Here is a 26,973-nt window from a genome sequence, read left to right as displayed (position 1 = left end):
TTTGAACTAAATTGTTCCTTTTTGTCCGATGACTTCGGTGATGTTAATGGGCCACTTCACCTTGAATGGTCCCTTAGAGTATGTGTTAACTACTTATGCTGAACTATCTGTTCAACCTTGTATTCAGTTGTGGCATTCTGAGTACCTTTTCCAGCCCCAAGGAAGAGATTTTTGTGTTACCCTTCTGCCAGATGAAGCCAGCAGCAATCAGGGCTGGGTTCAATATCTAGGATTCCTTTCCATTGATACAACACAGACCCAGCTCGAGCCCCCATCCAGTAACCTGGGAAATTTACACACCACCCCTGGGCGCCTTTGAGAGGCAATACTTCTGCACTCACAGGCACAGAATCTGAGTGTAGAAAAGAAATTTTTAATAAAAGGAGGGAAGTAACTCGACATTAATTTGGGAAAACTCCAAAAACAGGGTTCATAAACATAAACTATGAGTAAAAGACCCACCTCCAAGTAGGTTGTGCAGTGTCCTTTTCCCCTCAGGTTCTTAAGTCCAGCAACCCAAAAGTCCCTTTCACATGCCCAATCCTTCTCTGCACCCCACTCATGGTTACTGTCCTTGGTCAGTGCAGACCCAGAGTTCAGAGGTGAATTTGCAGAGCTCACCTCTCCCCACCTGGGTGGGCTAAAGAGGTACCTTACTCGTTCCTCTGCTCAGGCACTTGCTCACCACCCTTCTCTGACAGCCACCCTGACGACCGCCTGCTCACTGCTGTCACCGCGCGTGTCCATCAGCTGCCCTGCTGGTGGCTTGCTCACTGCTCTGGCTGCGCCTCTCCACTCTGGGGCACCAGCCATTCATTCACCAGCTGACTGTCAGTCGCCTTCTGCTGCCACCTGCCCCTCTGCTGTGACCTCTGCACATCAGTCTCTTAGTGGTTTTTGGCTCTTTGCAGGCTGGGCAGAAACACAGTCCTACCACAACTGATTTCGGCTCTGATAGGGCATTTAACATAACAAAAAGGTGCCTAATTAGCTCTGTTCTGTGAACAGTGGGGAGGATCACATTAAACCAGTCTAGAGAGGACCCTTGATGAGAGTGTGCATCCTCCTGGCTGGGAATACCTGTTCCCACCCATCTTCCTTTCACAGGGCTCTGACTTTTGAGCCCCTGGCTTATCAAGGTTCTTTCAACTGAGGGCCCCCTCATTTGGGACAGGTTAAGCACAGTCCTGCTTTCCTGAATTCCTACAATAATTACAACATTGGTAACCATATTTCACTATCCCTACATTCAAAACTAAGGTGATTTGTACCCAACCGCAGCTAAAGTTGATCACTTTGACACCACTCTATCTGCTGAATATGTAAGCAGAGCAGGACCAAACTGTATTTACATAAACACACTCAAGTCATTCTCCCTCCCAGCTAGCTGTGAGGGAAGCATTCATTCAAACCCTGCTTACATGTGTAGCTCAAAAGTTGTCTTTCTCACCAACAGAAGTTGATGCAATAGAAAATATTACCTCACCTACCTTGTCTCTCTTAGGCCATGTCTACCTACAGAGTTAAGTCAACTTAAGTTATGTCGATGATCATAAATCACTGTAATTACATCACTTGTGCAAATTCACACAATGCTCCTAGTGTTGACAGAGCATGTCCACAGTTGGTGCTTTAGTACCAACAGAGAGAGCAGTGCACTATCCCACTCTGCAAATTGCCACCTTCTCCTGGTAGGATTTCTGGGAATGGATCACAGTGCATCATGGGGGTGGGCTCAGCACCCCATGATGCACTGTGCATGCATGATGCAGTTTTCTCTATCCAATAATTTCAAGGGCTTCTGACTGCATTTCCTGCCATTTTTCAGCTGTGACTGTAAAATTTGTGCCCCCCATCTCTGCCTGAAAGTATAGACCCTGCCCTGCTCACCAGTCTTGTGGTAAGCATTATGAACATAACAAAGCTGATCCTGCTGTATTATATGAGCTGAAAATCTGAACAGGAATCCATGCTGCCTGCCGTGCTATGTGCTATGGACAGAAACAATTCAAGATTGATGTTTGCCTTCACGGTGCTGCACATGGTGGACTGTTGCTATTGGGCTCAGGAAACAAGCACTGAGTGGAGGGATCAGACTGTGATGCAGGTACAGGATGACAAGCAGTGGCTACAGAACACCAAAATGAAAGCTGCCCTAACAGTGGAAAAGCATGTGGTGATCGCTGTGTGGAAGCTGGCAACTCCAAGCTGCTACCAATCAGTCATTAATCAGTTCAGCGTTGGGAAGTCCATTGTGGGGGTTGCAGTGATTCAAGTGTGCAGGCCCATTAATCGCCTCCTGCTATGAAGGTCAGGGACTCTGGGCAATGTGCTGGAAATAGTGGATGGCTTTGTGGCAACTGGATTCCCTAATAGAGGCAGGGCGATAGATGCCAACTTCTCATCCATACCACGAGCAATCTGCTTGTAAATGTCAAAGTTCCTATGGCTGAATTAGAGCTGCAACTGCACAGCACCCTCTCTCCACAGGCCCAACAGATCCAGCAACTCCTGTGTACTCCAGGCAGGAGCACATTTGCTACAGAAAGCTAACATGGTCAGCTGGGAAGAAGCAATGTGAGGAAGTGAAATTTCAAAAATTCCTTGGGCTTTAAAGGTGGAGGGGTGCACGCCTCACCAGAGCAGTCATGATGGACACCTTCTGGAGGCCACGTAGGGTGACAAGCAACCACAGTATCTACACTGACACTGCCTTGCTCTAACTTTATTGCAAAAAGCTCTATGTAGCTTGTCGATATGGTTTTATGATGTCAGTGTAGAAGCAGAGTTAAATTGGTGGCAGGAGCATTGTTGTGTGAACACATCCACAGTTTAGTCAACACAACTTAATTAAATAGATAGAGGAAACCCTAATCAAATATTCCCATTTGTTTTGAATTACTGTTCTTTCCACATCAACTATATCAGCACTACAAAACAAACACTCCCATCTTCTATTTTGATCAAGGACATTGATTGATTAATGTATTTATTTTTTCTATTGTTGAATAAATTCTCTATTCTGTATGGTTATAATTTTTTCAACTACAGTAACACCTATTTATCAGCTGTTAAGTGTCAAAAGAGGATAATGCATCATCACTTTGATTTGTAGGTTTGTGGATGTTTACTTAGGCTTAGTTACTTTTGTGACTTTATTATTGGATTCCAAATTAATATATCATTTTGCAAGGGTAGAGTATAGTCAACATATTATATCACAATCTGTTACTAATTCATGGTCATTCCTGATTGATGTTGACAGGGCTGGGAAAGACATGGTTTTTACTGTTACTTGATTGGACATACATTTGTAACATTTTCAGAGGCAAAGAAAACCTGTGAAAGGAGTAAAGGTTATCTAACAACTGTTGGAGACAGGTATGAAAAACACTTTTAAATTTGTGCTTTTGATGGAATAATCTTAGAAATTTCTAAAATACTTAAGAACTTTTCAAAAAGAAATTCCAGAGTTAAAACAGATAAATATAAAAAGTTTGAATCAATACCAAAAATGTTCTATTTCATGAGAAGTTACTCAGAAAATACGTGTTTTTTTCAGGCTATTATATTTTGATATGTTCACCTTTGACAGTTCTCCAGACAGGTAGAAAGTAAAGCCATTTGCATCTGGAGCTCTACAAAATTACAGTTGAGAAGAAAAAAAATATTTTTGTTTTAAAAAAAAATCGCATTTCCGCTTTACCAGATACCCCCTGCCATGGCTGTCTCTGCTTTATAAGAGCTAGTGTTCAGTACAGCAGTTACTCATGCTACAAACTATGTAACTCAGAGAGGCATTTTCACGTGAAAACAAATGTTATTGAAACTAAATTTTACAAGTGTATCACAATAGCTTGAGGTGCTAGGTCCTTATCAGAGGGCCAGCAATACAAGGATTATTCAGATCCAAAACAAAAATCCAAATGCAAGTCGGTAAATTAAATCAAAGCCTAAGAGGGCTTTTAGAGCAGTGTCAACATGAGATGATGGCATGATAATGAAGAACAAAGTGGAGAAAATAAGCAGAAAGAGAAAAACATGAGAAAGTCAGAATGAGAGCTGGGAGCAAATGAAGGACCTGCAGGTGAGAGACAGCGATCCCGGATGAAAGAGAGGGCTCAAAGGGGTTAGTTTGAAAGGGTCTGGGAGAATGGAGAAAGTGAAAGATGGATATACAATAGTAAAGGACATTGAAGACTGGAACACCATTAAGCAGTTATAGAGAGGCGTGGTGCCTTGCAGCAGAGAGGAAATATACCTGTGCCAACCCTTGATAAGCTTTTGAAATCTCAGTCATTTGTGGACATTACAAATTATGAGAAAACCAGGCTTAATCTCAGTTTGCCACTTCCTCTCTTTACAGATATGAGCAAGCCTATCTAACTAGTCTGATTGGGCTGAGGTCTGAAAAATATTTTTGGATCGGTCTTTCAGATGTTGAGAAACAAGGGACTTTCAAGTGGACTGATGGTGAAGAAGTTCTATTCACTCACTGGAATTCAGCAATGCCTGGTATGTTTTGTCATAGATATTTTCCATGGGCTTGTCTACTTTGTGCAGCAACACATCCCACAGGTGTGTGAATTTTAATGCACATGGCAAGAGGGCTGCCACTTCCTGAGCAGTCTCTCTTGGTCAGAGTGCCCATTACAGTGGCCTTCCCTTGTTCTTCCCACTTAGACTCCCTACAGTGTTTCTTATAAGTCCTACCACCCTCCACTTGGGGTTGGTTTAATGCCCATAAACAGTCCTGCCCATAAAGTCCCATCACTACAATCCAAAGGGTCGCACTTATCTCTGTTCTCTTTCACCATCCACACAGAGCTCTTTTTCTGCCACAGCCCACTCTTCACAGGGTTGCTTCTCATGGTTGTCTCTCCCTGGAGTTCAGCTTTCTGGCTCTGGCTTCTTCTCTTGCCAGCATCCCTTCCCTCATCCTTTCCCCCATCCTTTCCAAGGAAGAAGGCATTCAATTTACTGTCCTGCTCCAGAGAGCTCCTCCAAATTGGCTGAAAGAGAGGGGAGCCCTGCCCCACCCTACATTCCACGGCTCCCGGTACTGGGCCCTTTACAGAACAGTGTCCTGGGGTTTTCCCTGTATCCAACTCCTTATTCCCTGGAACTGCTTCCCCTCTTCCACTACCAGGCCATTTCTTCAGCCTTTGTTCATTCCAAGTCCCTGGAACAGTGTTTTCTGGATCCCCTCTACTCTTAAAGGGCCAGTATACCCTGTTACACGCAGCAACATGGGGCACGCTAGGTGCCTTTTGTAGACTCTGCTGGCATGCAATAAAAGTTCCCTAGTGCAGGTCAATGTAGTACTGTTTTAATCTTACTTGATTAATGTCTATTAGGGAACATTTAGTGCATGCCAACAGGGTCTACGTGGGCCTGCTAGCGTGCAACATGTTGGTGCACATTAGAATTCAGACCAGAGTGTATTGCTATACCATGTAGAGGAGCCCATGGCCTGAATCCATTTTTAAAAGTGAATTTTGAAATTCCAGTGAAATTTTATTCTTCAGCAGGGGTGTTGTATAGACTGGTTAGCAACTCTCAAATACATCTTCAGTGAATGTTGCCATGGTTACAGTGGTAGCTGCATCTCTGTGCCCTTTATGGTTTCTCTGAGTGCTCCTGCTCAGGTATTAGGTCACATGCCTTTACCTATTCCAGGGTAGAATTTCACAATTCTCCCACTCTTTGGCCTATCCTGGGCTACAGGACCCTGTGTATCAACTGCTATTACCCTGCAGATCTGGTTGAGTTTGAGCACCTGCAGTTCTTCCATTGAGGAGTTTATGACCAGTGATATACAGAGATCAGATTAGAGCTGGGCAAATATTGGAGGGAAATAGTAAATTTGTCAAAAATGCATTTTGGGGGTTATCCAAACTATTTGGCCATTTGAAAACAAAGTATTTTGACTTTTCATTCAGAAGCAGAGTTTCATTTTGAAAACTAGGTGGTATTTCTTTTCTTTTTAAAGTGTGGATGAAAAAACACCCAAAACAAAAGGTAAAACAGAAAAAAAGTCATTTCAAATGGAAGGAAATGTTTCTTTCAACTCAAAATCATTTTTTTCCATCTTTTTCATTTTGAGGAGAAAAAAAGTGAAAAAAAGATCATGTAAGTTTAAATGGAAGTGATTTTTTCCATTAATTATTTACTCTACTCTAGCTCAGACAGCCTTCTTTTTAAAAAAGTGTTAATTTGAACATTGTAGGAACAAAGCCTCTTTAGAGAAAAAAAGGATTTTAAAACAACAAACAGTCTTCATGTATATCTATTATAAATGTCTTATCTTAGACCCTGATGTCAACCTATGCAGGCCTAACTTCTTTCAGCTCACCCAACAGTTTATTATGTTTTAGTCTGGTTCCCTTCAATTAACTATTGCCTTGAGAGTCTGTCCCTCTTTTAACTTGGCTATAGTTCTTTTGTTCTGTGTTGCCAGACTTTCATCCTTCCTGGTCCAAACATTTTGCAGGTTGGCTGAAGAGAAGGTCAAACCATCCAAGCTAATAGTTGTGGCATTGTCTCTTAACAACTGTTGAATGTTTCCTGAGAAGTGGCTAGCTTGAGTCATTCTTTTCTTTTCTGCCTGTTTTCCAAGACCGCCCTCTACTAAGTTAACCGAATATATTCATATAGTTAACATCCCCAAAATGAGGCCAATATATATTATTCATACAGTATTACAGAGCAGTTCCAAATCTGTCACATATGACTCTATTGCCAGCTTGATACCACTATGAAAGATGTCATGAGTGATCTGCTGTTTATATCAGTTTAGTTGGATTTTAACCCACCAAGACAAAAAGCCAAAACATAGGATTAGAATCCCGAAATTTGCTATTGTTGTTTATGAACAAGTATCTGTCATAAACAGATAGCTAAGGGTTAATGTCTCTTTCACCTGGAGCACCTGACCAGAGGACCAATCAGGAAACCGGATTTTTTCAACTTTGGGTGGAGGGAATTGTGTGTCTGAGGTCTTTGTTTTCTGGCTGCCTGCTTTCTCTGAGCTTTGGAGAAGTAGTTCTACTTTCTAGTCTTCTGTTTCTAAGTGTAAGGACAAAGAGATCAGATAGTAAGTTATATGGTTTCTTTTCTTTGGTATTTGCATGAATATAAGTGCTGGAGTGCTTTGATTTGTATTCTTTTTGAATAAGGCTGTTTATTCAATATTCTTTTAAGAAATTGCCCTGTATTGTGTCATCTTAATACAGAGAGACTATTTGTATGTATTTTTTCTTTCTTTTTTTTATATAAAGCTTTCTTTTAAGACCTGTTGGAGTTTTTCTTTACTTCAGGGAAATTGAGTCTGTACTCATCAGGGAATTGGTGGGAGGAAGAAATCAGGGGAGATCTATGTGTGTTGAAGTGGCTAGCCTGATTTAGCATTCCCTCTGGGGGAATAGGAAAGTCCTTTTTGTTTCCAGGATTGGGAACGGAGAGGGTAGTTTCACAGAGCTTGTTTCTGTGTATCTCTCCAGGAGCACCTGGAGGGGGGAAGGGAAAAAGGATTATTTCCCTTTGTTGTGAGACTCAAGGGATTTGGGTCTTGGGGTCCCCAGGGAAGGTTTTTCAGGGGGACCAGAGTGCCCCAAAACACTCTAATTTTTTGGGTGGTGGCAGCAAGTACCAGGTCCAAGCTGGTAACTAAGCTTGGAGGTTTTCATGCTAACCCCCATATTTTGGACGCTAAGGTCCAAATCTGGGAATAAAGTTATGACAGTATCACAGACCACTAAGTCCTAGGACCTGATCCTCCTTTGGCCTGCACAACGTATAGCCATTTACACCAGGGTCAAGTGGGTGTAAATACTGTCATTCTGATCTGGTAGCATTTTCTGTTCACTTTTCACTTATTTTTGCACCACTGCAAAGAATCAGGCTACAGGTCTGTGTAGCCCGTGTCTCATTGACCTACCATGAACATCTAATAGATTTCTCCTTTAAGGGCTACACTCTCCTTATCTTCTCTTGGAATTTAAAGGAGTTTCCCAGGCTCTGGGTTGTGATTCCAAACTATTTTCTGTTTCTCCAACTGGCCAGGACCAAAGCATTTCTCCTTTGTGTGCTTTTGAGATACTAACCAAGACTGAATTCATAGACTCATAGAAAATTAGGGTTGGAAGAGACCTCAGGAGGCCATCTAGTCCAACCCCCTGCTCCACACCAACTAAATCTTCCCAGCCAAGGCCTTATTAAGCCGGGTCTTAAAAAACCTCTAAGGATGGAGATTCCACCACCTCCCTAGGTAACCCATTCCAGTGCTTCACCACCCTCCCAGTGAAATAGTTTTTCCTAATATCCAACCTAGACCTCCTGCACTGCAACTTGAGACCATTGCTCTTTGTTCTGTCATCTGCCACCACTGAGAGCAGCCAAGCTCCATCCTCTTTAGAACCCCCCTTCAGGTAGTTGAAAGCTGCTACCAAATCTCCCCTCACTCTTCTCTTCTGAAGACTAAATAAGCCCAGTTCCCTCAGCCTCTTCTTGTAAGCTATGTGCCCCAGATCCCTAATCATTTGTTGTGCTGAACAGAGGGGAATAATCACTTCCCTCAATCTGCTGGCAGTGCTCCTACTAATGCAGCCCAATATGCCATTGGCCTTCTTGGCAACAAAGGCACACTGCTGACTCATATCCAGTTTCTCATCCACTATAATCCCCAGGTTCTTTTCTGCAGAACTGCCACTTAGCCAGTCAGTCCCCAGCCTGTAGCAGTGCATTGGATTTTTCTGTCCTAAGTACAAGACTTTGCACTTGTCCTTGTTAAACCTCATCAGATTTCTTTTGGCCCAATTCTCCAATTTGTCTAGGTCACTCTGGACCCTATCCTTACCCTCCAGTGTATCTACCTCTCCCCCCAGCTTAGTGTCATCTGCAAACTTGCTGAGGGTGCAATCCATCCCATCATCCGGCTCATTAATGAAGATGTTGAACAAAATCAGCCCCAGGACCAGCCCCTGGGGCACTCTGCTTGATACCGGCTGTCTACTAGACATTGAACCATTGATCACTACCCATTCAGCCCGGTGATCTATCCACCTTTCTATCCACCTTATTCACCCAAGCCATACTTTTTTAACTTGCTGGCAAGAATATTGTGGGAGACAGTATCAAAAGCTTTGCTAAAGTCCAAGATATATCACATCCACCGCTTTCCCCATATTCACAGAACTAGTTATCTCATCATAGAAGGCAATCAGGTTGGTCAGGCATAACTCGCCCTTGTTGAATCCATGTTGACTGTTCCTGATCACCTTCCTCTCCTCCAAGTGCTTCAAAATGGATTCCTTGAAGACCTGCTCCATGATTTTTCCAGGGACTGGGGTGAGGCTGACTGGTCTGTAGTTCCCTGGATTATCCTCCTTCCCTTTTTAAGAGATGGATACTATGTTTGCCTTTTTCCAATTGTCCAAGATCTCCCACTATCACCACAAGTTTTCAAAGATAATGGCCAATGGCTCTGCAATCACATAAGCCAACTCCCTTAGTACCTTTGGATGCATTAGATCCAGAGCCATGGACTTGTGCATGCCCAGCTTTTCTTAATAGTCCTTAACCTGTTCTTTTGCCACTGAGGGTTGCTCACCTCCTCCCCATAATTCCTTAAATATATATTGCAGTCAAAGGTATTTGTAGCTCTTCTTTCACAATCCTTACAAGGGTAAAAGCTACCTTGTGTAGAGAATGAAAGGAGGATGCATTGGATAGAAAAAGTACTACAGAAAACTGGCTGTAAGATGTTGACTAGTTTGCAGGCATGTGTTTAGCTGCTCTCAGGTGGTTTCTGTATCTGCTTTCCATGCTCCTATCTATTCATCCATTTTGTTCCTCTTATCTCTTTATTACTGGGTTAGACAGCTTGCATTAAGATTTCTTTTAAATAATGCAATACATATATATGATAAACAGAACCACAGAAAAGTTTGACAAAAACTGGTTGCTTTATGGAAGTGGTCTATAGAATATTGTTCCAAATGGCTTTCAGGCTCTGAGACCACATACGGGCCAAATAAAAAAATGTGAAAGTCAGGTGAGTATGTGGGTGTGTGAGCATTTCAGAAGCTATTTGTAGGAGCTTGATCATTTCAAGATGACAGACTACCAGCTACTTGCATTGTCACAGAAAAGACTTAAGCAGGGTATCCTTTAAATACCAATGATTGCCCATGCATTTGAGATTTAAAATTTCTAGAGCAGGAGTTAAGATGCTGGACAACTCCGATCTAGTCTTTTCAGTTTACATAAGTCACTTTGCAAAACTCTTTATTCGAGCAGCCAGATAACCATTACCCAATTTCAGTACAGGTTTCATTCTCATAAAACATATAAAATGAGATATGCAAATTACAGGAGGAACAAAAAGAAAAAAAAAGTGTGCATTTTAATTTTATTTACATCTCATGAAGGAAGAAAGCCAGGGAAGTGCATCTGGACTATGGCATGTTCAGGACTGTGAAGAAAAGGCAAAATTTCTCTGCAAACAACCAGCTGAAGCAATGACCCTTCATCCTTCTGTTCCAGAAGAAAAATCTTACTTCAAATGCCCCATGGGTTGGGATTCAAACAATAATATCAGTTCATGCTTCAAAGTAAGTATTAAATTTCCAAACTAATAATGAATTGGATACATGCAGATAGATACAAAGAATGTCTAAACTTCAGAGACTACCAGGCTATGGTGCAAACATAACAAGCTAGTGTATAGACTATGTTTAGGTCTTGTTTTAACTGTCAATTATCAGTGAAAGAGCCGACTATCTGAACAGGGCATTCTGTAATCCAATTCAAATATATTTACTTCTATATGATTAGCTATTTGATTTCTCAGTTTGTCTTAAATCCCCATACAGGAAAGTCGCTAAGATGTCTTTTTTTAATGCATATAACATAATATACAGTGTTTAATTGTAAAATATATCATTAGCCTTTTGTGAGAGAAGGAAACCAAAAGAAATCATGGCTTGAAGCTCGAGATTTTTGTAGAGAGATAGGAGGAGATCTGGCTGCCATCAATAGTGAAGAAGAACAACAAGTGATACAGCATTCAATAGTGTAAGTATAGGCATCATAATGGGTCTTTCAGTATAACAATATTTGTCTTGCATAACCCCAAGTTTCATCTCATTTGAAAACTACTTGGTTAGAAATCAGACATAAAAATACAAAAGTGCAACAGCACACTATCCAAGTCATTAATGAAAATAATGAATAGTACTGGACCCCTCTACATATATCCTCCCAGTCTGACAGTAAACCATTAATAACTACTCTGTGACTATGGTCTTTCAACAAGTTGTGCACCCACCTTCAGGAGCAGCGCCATGGTTTTTGGTGCCTTAGGCAGGGGGTCCTTCCACGCCCCCGGTCGTTGGTAGCAATTCTGCCGCGGGGGGGTCCTTCCACGCTCCCGGTCTTCGGGGCACTTCAGCGGCGGGTCCCGGAGCAAGTGAAGGACCCTCCGCAGAATTGCCGCCGAAGACCTGGAGCGCGGAAGGACCCCCAGCCATCGAATTGCCACCGAGGATGGCAAAATGCCGCCCCCCCAAATCCTGGTGCCCTAGGCGACCACCTAGGTCGCCTAAATGGAAGCGCCGGCCCTGCCCACCTCATAGCTATTTCAGCTAGATCGTATTTCCCTACTTTGCTTATAAGAATGTCCTGTGAGGCTATGTCAAAAGCCTGATTAAAATCAAGATATATCTCATCAACTGCTTCCCCTCTATCCACTAGACCTGTAATCTGATCAAAGAATATTTGCTGCACCATTTTCAAACAAAGTAGTAGCTCATAATCTATGTGGACTATTTTTTCCTAAAAAAAGGCAACAATGAAACATTAAAAAAGAAAAACAAATTAACAATTTGTTTTTATCGGCATTTGTCACACAAGGGAATATTTTGTGTTGCTTTGATGATTATGAAAATTTATGGGGGCTAGTCGCCTAACTGCACTTTCTGCTTTTGAAAATCTCCATAAGAGTTAGTTGATGGTAATTTAGTACTTGAGACATTTCCTGTGTGTGTCACTTCACTACCATGTACCAGAATATTTATCTGCAGATCCTGAAACATTTAATTTAAATTATTAGGTTTAAAGTTCTGAGTATTCCTCTAAGCCTCCAACAGATATAAGAGATTTGTATAGAGAGCCTTCAAATTTGCTGAACTGCTGTAAGTACTAACATCGATTGTGTATAATGATGACCTATATCCTGTTATATTTATGTGCTATTGTATTTCTATTTCACATTTTAGGGACAAAGAACTGTCATTTCGGCCTTTCTGGATTGGTTTATTTTGTCTGGATCCTGATGAGGGCTTTTTTTGGAGCGATAGCTCTCCAGTGAGTGATTTAGTTTTTAGCCATATAGCTATCTTTCTAACTTCATCATCCTTGGAGCGACTGGGGGCCAGTTCAGTAAGGGGTAAGGACTGAAGATGACTATAATCTTCCAGTAGGCCACCAGCTCACTGGTGAAATGATTGGACAGCAATCTCCTCAGTGTGGTCTGGAATCCCATGAGGCCCATTAGTCTTTGAGATTATACCATCAAAACAAGTGGTAGTAGGGACTATTAAAGGACCCTGACTACTGGCTTGGAGACAATTATATTACTGTAACAAAGATATAATAAAGCCTGTCCAAAATGTATTTAGTTACTGCATGCAGATATATAATGCAGTTCCCGTTCCCAAATTAATTTTTAGCCTCACTTGATATCTCTTCTTACAAAGGCTGAATATGTTGCTTCCATAACACATCCATGTGGTGTTGGCACAAAAAGCAAGAGCCTGGCTTGAAATTAAACCTGGGTATTCTCGCCTCTCTTGCTAGTGAGAGCATAATTTTTGTCCCTCTTTAGGAAGAAAATAAAAACCAAATTGTGTTTCTACTATAGATGAGGTACAAAAACTGGTATAATGCTGAACCGAATAATGAGCATGGAATTGAATATTGTGGAACAGTCAATGAAGAATTTTCCATGAACTGGATTAACACACACTGTGAACATTTTAATGATTGTATTTGTCAAATAGAGAAAGGTAGGTTACGTTCTATTTTAAATTAGAATATTAAACAAAGAAAGATGACCAGTTAGCTGGACTAATTAGATTAAATTGGTGTGACCCTGAGAATTATTTTTTCCATAAGGGGACATGCAACGAGACTGAGACACAATGGTTCTCACAGATATAATGAGATGGAGTTAATTCAGACCTTGAAACAATGTCATTAAAGTCATTCATTGACCAAAACACACACAAAAGGAGACAGAAAAGAACAGCAAACATAGAAAATGCAGCTTCTAACTCTGGTGCTGAGTCTTACCTGCAACCTCACTGTGATAGATGCACAGACACAGCACCAGCTGTTATCAGCCACTCTGTGACCTGATAAACTTCTATCAGCATCAGGTTGTTTAGGGTGTTGCTTTCACTGCCTCATTGGTCACAGGCTTATAAGAGTATTGCAAAAGAGATTGTCTTGGTTGCTTAAACTCATCTCTTATTAAACAAGAGGTAAAAAAGAGAGACAGACTAAAGAGAAGAAATAAGGAAGGAAAAGAACATATGAGGTAGGGGTCTCGCATTCCAGGTTTAGCCAGAATGAATGAAGGTGACAAAGTCACCTGGGTCCCTCACTCTGGTCCTGTCTATTCAGCACATCTCTCAGGATCAGGACAGTGAAGCTCCAATGGTGGCACAGTGGATCCTGGGGTCCCAAGAGATGGTAGGGGGGGCAGCCACGCTGGTAAAGTTCAGTCCTTTAAGTCCACTCTTCTAATCATTTTGACCCTCCCTCTGAAGTTTCTTTTAAGGACCCCAAAAGGGAGTGATGGGCAGAATAGCCCACCACTTCATCATTTTGTCCACCAGCGAAGCCAAATTTCCAACACACCAGTTTTGGTCCATTCATTTCCAGTTCCATCCTCCTCTGTTTACCAGTTGCAATCGCAACACAGTCCTTGGGTTGTAGCAGTAGACCTGTTTTTGGATTAGTTCAGTCTTCCTGGCTTTAACTTTTGATGACTTTCATAACTAACTTTATATAATGGACTGAGCTGGGCTTTTGTTACTTTGGAGAACTTTGAGTACAGGCCTCTGCACAACATCCCTCCCCTCCCTGTCCTGTCTTTCCCCTCTTTACATCTTTGGAAGGACAATCAAAGTAGGTCTTTGTCTAACAAATCAACTGGTGGTAATGTTCAGTAGACAGGCTACCCATCCTTTATTCAGCTGCAAGACTCAAAAATCTGCTGTAGGGCTGAGAGGTGCTAGGACACCAGCAGATGTACCTCAGTTCTGGAGCATCTTGAAGCCCTATAGTTAAAAGGCTAGCAGCAGTGGAAGAAACAGCAAGTTCCATTCTTATTATTGCTAAAGTGGTAGGAGCTGGGGACTCAATCTGAACATACCAATGATTTGGAGCATACCACTTACTTCATTGTATTTTCCCTCTTACTCTTTCCAAAGGCATAAGTTAGTTTCACACACCCCTCCCCCATGAAACACATTTTATTACGCAGATATAAAAGTCATATATAGTGTTCATATGATGGATTGCTAAAATCCAGTACATTGGAGGGATTCATGCTTTCTTTAAACTTAAAAACTTGAGGGCTCAAAATAATATTTTGCTGAATGAAAAAATTCCTTTAATATCATGAGCATATGTCAAAAAAATAGAAAATTTATTTTTTCTTTCCTTTACAGGAACACCACTTAAACCAGAATAAACAAGTTCTTCTGCCAGTAAGCTCCTGTCTATTTCATATAGTATAGTACAGTATAGTATAGTACAGTATAACAAGAATAGCCTACCTTCATGCACACTAGGTACAGAACATGGAGTTTCATTATTTATCTTGCAGAGTATGAAGTCACTGAAGATGGATGGATTATATATGGGGGCAAGCAGTATTTTTTCAGCACAGAAAGTGTCCCCTTGGAAAAAGCTAGGCAGTTCTGCAAGAAGAATTTTGGAGACCTTGTTGTCATTGACAGCAACAGTGAAAGTAAGTTTCTATGGAAATATGTAAGCAAACACTTTATTACTTAATTCAGCACAGTCAGCATATGCCACATATGCTTATGAAATACAGGAAAATGTGCATTTTCACATCATCTCTCCTCTACAGTGTCTGCAGTAATTTGAATATTAATTGAAAAAGGACATATATAAAGCAGCTTCTTAACGGAAAATTAAATGTTCAAAATAATAGCTGACAGATCCTGCTGCTGCTCCACTTATTAGGCTAAAAAATCAACTATACCTGGTCTTAGTCAATTATACTCCTCTGAATCCAGTGGATGTTTTGCTTGAGTCAGGTTTTGCCCAATCAGGCCCTTGAAATGTTCAAAACTTTGCAAGTGTGGGAACTGACAGAGTCGCTAATATCATAAAGTCACTATTGCAAAAAAATCACTGCATTAGGCTGGTGCTTTTGGTGTGTGAGAGAATATGAACAAGCAGAGAAGGAGATTTTGAGGCACAGTTGATTAACGGATTGATCGAAAAGAAAACATGTAGGTGTTTTTTCACTCTCAACAATCTAAATAATTTAAACTAGATTCTTCTTAAAATTATCTTCCATGCAGCCTCATCAGGGCAATAATCTCGCTCCTGGGAGGCATTGCACAGCGCTGCACACAGTGTCCCACAAAGAATTCTCTTAAAATCAGGAATATGCTTACCAGGCTGGCTTGGATACATTTCTGCTTTGATTATAGCGGTATGGCATCCAGAACTAGCTGTAAAGCATTCATGCTAATGAGGCAAAAGTTTCTATTCTTGCAGATGTGATCCATATTTCCACTGAGTCACAAGTCATTGTCACCTGTACAGACAGTCAACAAGATTATTCTAATCCAAATAATTTGAAAATAATCTGCTTTTCATATAAAATAGCTTTTGTTATATATATGGAAGAATTTAATTAAAATCACATCCTTATGTTTAGATTTTAAGAAATGTCCAAAAGGAGTCATATTTCATTAGTTTAATTCTGAGTGTCGATCAACAGTTTACGTAAGTAAACAAGCAATATCTAGTTTTATTCCATTGAGTAGTTAACTTCTTGTATGTGGTGCATTGATTCATAAAGGGACTTGGTAGGGTGCACAATCATCACCAGTGTCCCCCCTTGTATCCTGGTGAGCTGTTGCAGTGGTTTTCATCTCCAGTGGCCCTGTAGGCCTCTGTGTGTAATTCAGCTTTCCGGCTGAGAAGCAGATAAGTCAAATCCCTTTTGGGGTAACAAAAGCTCAAACTGATGTCCCAAAGTCTCTCAACAATCAGCCCTTCCCGGGGACTCTGTTTTCAATCTCCTTTCTCAGCTACTCAAGAGTCTTCTTCCCCAGCTCCAGTATTGGACAGTGGCCCCTCCAGCTACCTTCCTGAGGTATCGGTTCTCCTGCAGTATCTGTCTCAGGCCCCTTCATGGGAGTCACTCTGCTCCATGTGTTTCCTCCCTTCAGACTGAACTCTCTCTCTTTGATGATGACCCCATGTCCGTTAACTTGTCACCGGATACGGCTTACTCAGGCCCCTCTGGCTGAAAAGCCACTTATTAATTACAGCATAGATGCAACAGAGGTAACTAATTGACTATTAACTCCTTTGCAGCTACGATGAGGTTTCATCCCATCACGTGACCCTTAAAAAGGAGTTATAAAAATGGTTTCAGGTATATTATGTGTTGAAAGGTAAACTCAGTGAGTTTAATTATGTTTTAAATGACCTGCATCTTAATGAATGGTTTTTTTATTGGGAATGTAAGTGCTATGAATACAGGTATAATCACCATGCAAAATAAAATGTATATTGTATTCTTTACCTTATGTGCAGGGCTTTAGTTACATTTAATCCTAATGGAAGTTGAGTCTAACATCACATATGCAAAGTAGTGAATATACTTATACTCTTGTGATATTTCTATCAAATGATTTCTGTAATAAAACAAATGGATTTGCATCATTTCTTTTGTAAAAAGAAAGTAACCAGTAATTACTGGGCTATTTGGTTTTTTAGCTGGATGGATGGAAGCCCAGTGCACTATGTAGCTTGGGCAAAGAATGAGCCAAACTATGCAAATGCTGAAGAAAATTGTATGGTCATGTATAAAAACTTCGGTGAGCTACACATTTTGATGTTTGTGTGTGTACAGGTATTTGTGTGCCTATACCTTTCCCCCATATGTTTAACTGGCTTTCCCTCTTTTTATATGTAGAAAAGATAACTTTGGAAAAAAACTGTGTACCCATAATAAAAGATTCTCACTCTTGGGGGTTATATCCCACCCAGGCAAATGCAGTGTTGGGCAAAAGTGTAAGCTAAAAAGTTATGAGTGGAACCAGGCGTGCAGGGGAATCCAGCCCACTTTAAAAAGTTTACTGCTCTACAGACAAATAGGGCAAAATCCAGGCCCCACTGAATTTGATGGAAGTTTTGCCATTGACTTCACTGGGGCCAGGATTTCACCCCAAGTTGGTAACCAGAGTAAGGCTGGCCAAAGAATGGGGAACATAGTTAAGTGACTAATATGCATGTTGAGGTTTGTGTTTAATCCTATATTTCCTCAAAGAAAGCCACACACAATCTATTTTTTAATTTGAGCTCTTGAGAATAAGGAAATGGGTGCCCAAAAGCTTGAAACTTTGGCTGAGAGTACAGGATGACAGTACATTAATTGCTTAACTGTATATCTCCCCCACATAGTCTCTGTTCCCACTTACGCTGGATTCCAGATACCTAAACTGTGCACCACTTAAGGATTAGCAGTCTCAAAGCCTTTGTGCAAGCATTGCAGGTGGGATGTAGTTAATAAACTTTCCCAGTTCCAGGAACTAGTGACAGTTGACTTGACACAGTCTGTGGCATTCCCAGGGGGAATGAAAACATGGGGAGGTGATAAATTTTCACCAGAAATGTCACACTCATCCAATGGCTTATTTTCTGTATTTAAATTGCTTTCAGGTTTGTGGCATGATATCAACTGTGGTAATCCAAATGCCTTTATCTGTGAAAGGCATAGTAGTAGTACTGTAAACTCAACATTTGCTGTGACAGCACCTTCTCCTCCAGGAGGGTGTCCTGAAAGTTGGCTTTTGTTTAGAAACAAGGTATGGTAGCAAACTTCTACAATACATTACATTTATCATAAGAACAAGGGAAATTCAGATCTGAATTTGAACACTATGTATTATAGTTAATGCAACTCAATTAACTTCTATTTTCTTTTGCTTATAAAGTAAATATCTGACTTTTCCCCAGTGTTACAAAATGTTTGGCTCCAGAGATGAAGATAGAGTTATGTGGATTCCTGCACGTAGAACATGTGCAAAGTTTGGAGGAAACCTGGCTAGCATACCTAATGAACAAGTGCAAGGTACAGTACATAGACCCTTTAGGAATTAGATGAGACACCAATCAATTCATGCAAAGAAAAGCATGCCAATATAGGGGAGTGTGTATTATACTATCTCTTCCTGTTATTGTTCAGGTAAAAGAATTAATGACCCTTCCTTCTAAGAAATATATATAATTTGTTGACACATACAAGTCCTTTATTATACCAGCCAGGTCGATGGAAGTGGCAAACACCAGGTATATTCGGTGATGGTGGTAGTTGTGGTGCCAAAAGTTGGTTCCCTGTACTAACCCCATATTGCCAGGCCAGACCAAATGGCGTATGTGTAGTGTACTGGTAAAATAAATAAATAAATAAAAGGCGGGTAAACTAACTGAAACTAAACTTAAGCTATGTCTACACTACCACTTATGTTGGTATATCTTATGTCACTCAGAAGTGTGAATAAGCCACCCTCCCTGAGCAACATAAGTTTCACCAACCTAAGCACCGGTATGAACAGCGCTATGTCAGTGGGAGAGCTTCACTAGAGAGCTTATAGCTCAGTGTAGCCTCTAGTGTAGCCATGGCCTGAGAGAGACAGGGTGGGTGAGATAATATCTTTTAGTCCTCCAACTTCTCTTGCTGAAAGAGAGGAGCTTCACAGAATTCTTCTTGTGATCCAGTAAAAGATATTAACTCTACATATTGTTATTCTGGAAGGTGTTAATGGGTACCATCAAGTGGATGTCTGATCTATAGACAAATACAGACCTGTTTAAAGTGGATGGGTATGCTAAGCATCCTTCTTTCAGGCTCAATGAAAGGAACAAATAAGCCCCCTTAATATAGTGATAGCTGGAAACAATCAGAGTGTGCTGGCCAAGGCACTGAGCAACATGGCAAATCCTGGGAGTGGCTGCAAACACGGAGGGCTTGGCTACACTGGAGAGTTGCAGCATTGGTGGTGGGTTTACAGAGCTGCAACTTACCATCCACACTTGCAAGGCACATACAGCACTGCATCTCCCTGGCTGCAGCGCTGGCTGGACTCCTGCTCTACCTGGGGTATAACGATTGCAGTGCTGGGCATGCAGCTCTGCTCCGCCAGCGTGGCCACCAAAAGCGCTGTAATTGGCCTCCAGATGTATTCGGAGGTATCCCAGAATGCCTGTTCAGCCACTCCCAACAGCGCTGCAAATGCTGCAAATGTGGCCACACTGCAGCGCTGGTAGCTGTCAGTGTGGCCACACTGCAGCGCTTTCCCTACACAGCTGTACGAAGACAGCTGTAACTCCCAGCGCTGTACAGCTGCAAGTGTAGCCATACAGGGGGGCTAGAGGATTGACTCTGAGCTGTGTGCATGGGCACCTGGTTATATGAGTCTGTGAGAAAGAAAGAAAGATGGCAGCTTGATAACCTAAACAGCACAGGTTACTGAAACACCAGCTTTCCTTCTGGAGCTAGTCTAGAAGCAGAAGAGGTGGAGGAGGCGAGGATGGCATTTCCTCATGCTGCTTCCTCCACATCTTCTGCTTCTGGGCCTGCTCCAGAAGGGGAGAAGATGGCTCAGTAATCAGGCTGCCTAGCCACCATCTTTCCTTCTGGAGCAAAAAGCCAGGTCTGGCGGATCCCCTGGGGTTCACCCAGATTACTGAGCCGCCATCTTTCTTTCCAGAGTGAGGAGCCAGGTCCAGGGGTTCCCCTAGTGTCTGCCTAGGTTACCAACCTGCCATGTCACATTCCGGAGCAGGGAGCCAGGAGCGGGGGATCCCCCTGGGACACACCCAGGTTAATCAGCTGCCATTTCTCTTTCTGGAGTAGGGATCTGGGTCCCAAGAATATTTTCAATTTTTTCTCCTACCTGGGGGGGCTCCACCCTCAGATTCCAAAGTATAGAGGACTTTGCCTCTTATATTTCCACTCAGGACTTCACCCTCAGATCCCAGGATCCCACCAAAAAATTCACAAACCTGGCACCTATATATATGTGTCTGTGTGGTGGGGAGGGGAAAGGGGGATGTAGAAAGCTAGCAAAGAGCGAGAGAAGTGTCATGAGTGCAATCCTGGGAAGGAGCAGAGAGCCAGAGATCCTTGGACACAGGACTCACTGGCAAGATAAGCTTGGAAGTACTGAGCATGGAAACTACCTGTTGCTGTTGGTTTCTACTATGCTCAGGGAAACAAGACTTCATGTACCTTCTTCATCAATAGACAGGATTACACCAAAGAAACCTCTGACTTGTGTCCTCAATTTCTCCTCCTAATGGAAAAAAATCCTGAATTTTGGCTAACTGCTCGGGCCACGGGGCAACAACATTAATCACAACTGTTTCAATACAAGACCAACTTCATGCACCATTCACCTGCTCCTACTGCCATTCATGTTCATCCTTAAATGTCATGTGTTACAGTGCTACTCAGTATGGGGCGTCTCAGGGCGCCTTGCCATGCAAGGGAACTTTCAGTGCACCATAGCAGGAAGCTGCCACACTGAAGAAACACAATCTGGCTTGCTGTGTAATAACTCACCATGTAGACATTGAATTCGGATACATGGATGTTAAATTCAAGAGCATGAGCGAACAAAATATGAGCAGGCAGGATCTGGTAGATTTTCAGTGGCCTTAGATATAATGTCCTGCTTTACCCTTACTCATGTTTCTCCACAGATCCAGGCCTTTTGCCCTCTGAGCATTTTCTCAGCCAAGAGCCTGGATCCATTGTTCTGGCCCAATTCTGCTCTGCCAGATACTAATCTAAAGATGTAAAATGTTGCATTTACAAGATTATTTAAAATTAAATAATTAAGCAGATTTTGTTTGGTTTTTGTAACCATGCCCTAGTCCTGGACATGCTGGCATTTTCCTTGATTAGATGAAGGCATGTGCCAGGTTTCCTTCCCTTCCTTCCTCATGCATCTTCCTTTTCTCTGAACATTTATTTGGCTTTATTCCAGCTTTCCTCACTTACTACTTAAGAGATGCCAAAACTGATACCTGGATTGGATTGAATGATATAAATTCTGAGCTCAACTTTGTTTGGGCAGATGGAAGTGGTGTCTACTACACCAACTGGATTACAGGTTCACCTGTAGTTGGAGAAATAACCTTATATGATTCTCTGCAGCCAGAGACTGGCAACAATCTGCTTCAGGTAAACATTAATTAGAGATTTCCAATAAACACTCCATGCATCTGAAGAAGTTGTTTTTTTTACCCACAAAAGCTTCTGCCCAAATAAATTTGTTAGTCTTTAAGGTGCCACCAGACTCCTCGTTGTTTTAATAAACTCATTGGAAAAGGCAATCCGACTTTAAATAACCTGCTCAATTTACTTCCTATATAGGTGTCTTTGTTTTCCCAATGTTCATGTCTGTTGCATTTGGGAATAGAGTGGCAATATTGCAAGGGTCAGGTCTTCTGTTGATGTAAAAGGAAAGTTTAAATGGTGGCTTTCATCACTCCCCTATTTCTCAAGTAATAACAAATTGAATTTTGCAACGATATTCTAAAATATTGTAGGAGAGTTGGGCTGACTTCAGTCACAAGGATACAAGAGGAAACTATTAGCTATTTGTTTTGGAGAACATTTTTTAATGTATTACTAACATAAAAAGAGATACCATCTGTTTTGAAAGAGCGTGTGAGTAACAAAAAGAGAAGATGTATCTATGAAGCTGGGAAGATACCACATGCATTCAACTTTTATTTTACTTGCAATCTTTTTAAAGAATAGTTAGTTTGAAGATATTTCAGTGTCAACAGATATTTCTGAAGAAGCACTGGTAGAAATTAGAAACTGGCAATCAGGCTCATTGTTTAATGATGAGTTAACATTGGAAAAATCCTTATGCATCCTTGCCAACATTTGAAATAAAAAAATAGTGTATTTTAATTAACACAATTTTGCATACACTTGCACAAATATACATTGATTTGCATTGACATATTGCCTATTTACCCCTCTTATATCCATTCCCTGCATTCAAAACTTACATTTTCACACCACTCTGTTCCCAGCCTTTCCACCTACACATTCTCCATACCCAACTCACTCCACGCCTCTCCCAATTTCTTCTGCATTTATCCATCCATTTATTCTTCACATGCACATACATCCGGTACCTGCCCCTGATTGTTAGCTGCTATGGAATCTTTCCCTTGCTCAGTAAAACAGTACAAATGATCAAAACCAAAAGGAGTGTAAAATGAAGGACTATGTCACTCATTATTTTTGTTTGCTACCAATTTATTCACCTTCTGATCCTCTCTCTCACTTGCATCCCCGCTCCACATACACACTTTACACATTTTTGAAATTGGGTGTAAATTATCTATTATACCATCTTTAACCTGTGGAGTTTTTATTTACAATATCTGAATTTTTACCAGTCTGATCATTTGACTTATCCTTCCCTCTTTGCGAACATTATTACCCAAAGACCTAACTAAGTAGGAGATAGAATGGTCCTGATTGTGCTGTGAAATGTAATTGGTGCTCTGAAATGTAATTGGTAACAAGTTAAACTGATAGCTGACAGAATGTTTATAGTCCTATTTTAGTACATTTGCTTTTTGTATTTAATTCAAGAATAGTGGTATCTCTCCAGAATAATAACAAAAATGTGAAACTGATAAGCAGGCAGAGGCTAGAGCTAAGGAAGTGGCTGCACTGAAACAGCCCCTAGCAATAGCAGCTGTGTGTAAAGGAATGCCATGTGGGAGAAGGTGTTGCTGGATGTAAATTACACACCAAATACCAGCAGAATTCAAATGTGCAAGAATACAGGGACTGAAACTGCCCAGGGCTATAGCTCCAGAAGGAGGAAAAGACTTCCTTCTTTGTTGCTGACATTTTTTTAGTAATTCATATATGCTTTTTTCCTCTAGCTGGATTGTGTTGTTGTGAAAACAGGTCCTGTTGATAAGATAGGGCAATGGAAGGATGAACCATGTTATGAAGCCAGAGGATTTATATGCCAGATGGACAGTGGTGAGATCTGTTTCACTAGTTTTGCAAACTAAAAACACATTAAAAACTCATTTTGCAATTGTTTGTGGATTAAACATGGTTTGTATGCACAGTAGATCAATCCTGTTCTTAAGTTATATGAGTTTCTCTGCCTCAACGATACTAGTGCACGCCATAAAAATAAATATATAGGGTCACATGTTCTCCTGTTTCCTGTGGCACAAAAGGGAGCATTCAGAGTAACATTTTGCAAAATCTATCCTGATGTCTCTTTGTGAGTAAGCCATGAGTACATAGCATGCTCCCTAAAGCAGACATTGTACCCCTGGAATGGAACCAAGGGGCAGGAGTACTGCAGTTCCTAATTATTCACCCTTTCTCCAAACATTTGGTACCATGAGGGTACATGAATGTGGCTTTAATAATCTCAGCTTTTAGAAGGTTTTTGAATTTAACATTTAGAGTATTTGTGTTTGCTTCAGTAAGAGAGTGGATCTGCATAAGTTTTTGCAAAAAAAAAATGTAAATGATAATGAAAGCAGCTAAGAATTGGAATGCTACTTTTCCTTTTTTGTTTTACCACATGGGGATGTTAATGCTAATGCTAAGGGTGTAATGCAGTGGCACTTGTTTGATCTAGGCATGGTCTGTGCCAATGTTATGTAAAGTTCCATAGCAACTGGAGTATACCTCATGGTGGGTCTATAACAGTCTTCTAGTCCTGATCTTCTCTTGAGCAGTGAAATCGAATTATATCTTATTTAGTTGTGAATCTGTATTGGGAATAAATTACTTCTATGGATTAGGGAAATGGTACCAAACTCACTCTCGCTTTTGGCCTACCCAGGTATGAATTCAACATTGCAGATGTAAACCATTGCTGCATTACTCAACTTTGCTCACCATGCCACCCTCCCCAACCTGAAAATGCAGAGTTTTCAGTCAGAAGTGTTCACTGCTGTTTTCTCATGAATGTTCAGTGAGGAAGGTTTTTCGTTAATAATCAATGCTACACTACTTACGTTCTGAAGACTGCAGATGCTTGTTGTTCACTGGCACAAGATAAATCTTTGCACTCAAAGTTTATCTTTGCATGTTTTGTTTTGTTTTTGTGCTACAGACCCTAAACTGTCTCATTCCCCAACAACGATTCCTGCCTCTGACTTTACTCGTTGTGGTGATAGTAGCTATTTAGTCATCAGTTCCAAAATGAAATGGGAAGAGGCGCAAAAATCCTCAGAACTTGCCAGTATTTTAGATCCCTACAGCCAATCATTTCTGTGGCTCCAGGTGTTAGAATATGGAGAGCCTCTATGGATTGGTCTTAACAGCAATGTGGTAAGAACAACAAATACATTGCTGCTTCTCCAGGTAATATGAGAACTCTTATTCCATTTTTAAATGGTAGGAGCATCTATTATCACAAGACTGTTTTAGCTGCACCTCTTATGGTCTCACACTGAGCATCTGAAACCTCTATGAAATCCTGTCAGAATGCAAGGGTGAGACCAGCAGGACTTGAGGATGAGGGAGGCTACAGGAAATGTGGAGGAAAGAAGCAACAGGCAGCTATGGGTACAAGGTGTGGTGGCAAGACATAAAGCCACAGTAATGGGAAAAGGGGGAAACATAGAGGAGACCTGAGCAGCGAAGCAGTGGGTGAGGGCAATCCTTGATAGACTTGGTAGGTAAAGAAGCAGAGTGTGGAAAAGGAAGCCTCACAGAAGTGGAGGTAGGGGCTGAAGACTAGCAGCAGGTAGAAGAGGTTATTTTTTTTTACACCAGTTCTTAAACTTAGCGACCAGTAGTTTAAACCCTTCCTTCTCTGTTGTATATTTGTTTATCCCAGTGGGTAGCTCTGCAGTGACACCACATCTAAGGTTCCCTAATGGCTACTTTAAAAAATTTCCCAATGAAGAATCTTTTGGATTGTTTCTTAAATATACAATTTACAACTTATAAACTTCAAGGGGGAGGGATAGCTCAGTGGTTTAAGCAGTGGCCTGCTAAACCTAGCATTGTGAGTTCAGTCCTTGAGGGGGCCATTTAGGGATTGGTTCTGCTTTGAGCAGGGGGTTGGACTAGATGATCTCTTAAGATCCCTTCCAACTCTAATAATCTATGAATTCCTAAAGAATTTCCCCTATAAGGGCTGCAACCTACTCTGTTTGCATTCTTTTATAACCTACTTTATTATTCCAACATATCTGTTCAGCAAACTTCCCCCCTTGTACAGTGCCACAGTCATGTAGGTCCTATATAAATAATAAATTTACAATATGACATTATTAATCTTATTATTCCTGTGCTGCTGACAAGAGGTGCCCACTTCACATTTTAAATTATATATAGATACCAAATTACTTTAATACTATATAATGCTATAATTATGCTAAAAGCCACCCTTGAATTGATTTTGCTTCCAGACCAGTGGCAATTACAAATGGATCGATAAGTGGAGAATGGGGTATTCTAAGTGGGCCAGTGACGAGCCAAAGCAGACAGTAGTTTGCGTCTATCTAGACCTTGATGGAACCTGGAAGACAGCATCTTGTGATCAAAAATACTTCTCTGTCTGTAAACAGTCTGATGGTAAGCAATAAAATTTAACAGTTTACATTGTGGAGCCTGGAGATTCATTTAAGTTCACTGACGAGTTGTATTATAAGCATTCAGAAAAGATACTTGTCTTCCTCTCTTGAAAAACCCAATCCTAAACCATAATACAAGATTTAGAGGCTATCAAGTTCTAAAAACTCAAAATTCTTCCCGGAAACCAATCAGTTTACTCACTATTAAGGTCACTTTTCAGTTCCTTTGGACTGAGCAATCATCACGCTCTACACGTAGGCTATTTAAGCATTTGACAAGGGTAATGGAGAGGAATACTCTGCATGACCTCGAACTGCAAGCGAATGCAAACATTTCTTCATAATAAAACATTTAATCAATGAAACAGCTTTGTTTATTTACAAAGTTGTTTCATTGATTAAATGTTTTATTATATGAGCTCCTGGACATAAATAAAACCATAGTGCTTTGCAGTGAGGGACAATATTAATAGTTATGTTTAATTTTTTGGCTTAAATTTTTATAAAACATATTTTTCAGTGAGAAATAGGTTTTGTCAAACAGTTTCTTCCTGCCCCCCTTTTAACAACTAAATGTTTGTTTTTTCAAAAAAAAAAAATTGGGGGAGGGGAGAATTTTTGTCATATTTGAAATTTTTCATTGTAAAATTGTGTGAAAATGCCTACCATCTCTCAGCTTTTTACTGTTTCCCCCACTGAATAGGTGAGAGGAAAAGTTAAAAAGGTGAGAGAGGAAGTAATGCTTTTACTTTAAAGTCTTATTATGAAAACTTTTCATTTTTAATAGTAACACTTTCTTGGCACTTTTTAATTTTCATTTTAAGTGAGAGAAGGTCATTTTTTTCCAGTGAAAAAAAATTATAAAATGAGTTTTCCCCACTTAGTTTCTTTTTTTAAAATTTCCATACCCTCTCCCCCCACCAAAAAAACATAATAATAATAATGATACCCCAAATCAAAAACCCTTGAAGAACAAACAAAACAAAACAAAAACAATGTATACCTTTTTGCCATGCATCCGACAAAGTGGGTATT

General features: G+C 40.8%; 1 protein-coding gene across 1 annotated transcript in view; it reads left to right on the top strand.

Annotated features, from left to right (window-relative positions):
* The first annotated feature begins 4,434 nt into the window (after positions 1–4,434).
* Positions 4,435–26,973, top strand: part of LOC115645568 (macrophage mannose receptor 1-like) — a 32,337-nt gene continuing 9,798 nt past the window's right edge. Inside the window, 15 exon segments of the mRNA XM_030550434.1 lie at positions 4,435–4,515; positions 10,431–10,613; positions 10,949–11,076; positions 12,279–12,366; positions 12,923–13,067; positions 14,739–14,777; positions 14,897–15,060; positions 15,986–16,053; positions 17,056–17,156; positions 18,001–18,146; positions 18,298–18,412; positions 21,333–21,529; positions 23,266–23,368; positions 24,468–24,685; positions 25,774–25,939. Coding sequence (XP_030406294.1) covers positions 4,438–4,515; positions 10,431–10,613; positions 10,949–11,076; positions 12,279–12,366; positions 12,923–13,067; positions 14,739–14,777; positions 14,897–15,060; positions 15,986–16,053; positions 17,056–17,156; positions 18,001–18,146; positions 18,298–18,412; positions 21,333–21,529; positions 23,266–23,368; positions 24,468–24,685; positions 25,774–25,939 — 1,939 coding nt within the window. The 5' untranslated portion in view covers positions 4,435–4,437.

Source organism: Gopherus evgoodei, chromosome 2 (genome assembly GCF_007399415.2).
Source record: "Gopherus evgoodei ecotype Sinaloan lineage chromosome 2, rGopEvg1_v1.p, whole genome shotgun sequence".
Lineage (NCBI taxonomy): Eukaryota > Metazoa > Chordata > Testudines > Testudinidae > Gopherus > Gopherus evgoodei.
This window is presented reverse-complemented; position numbering and strand designations above follow the sequence as displayed.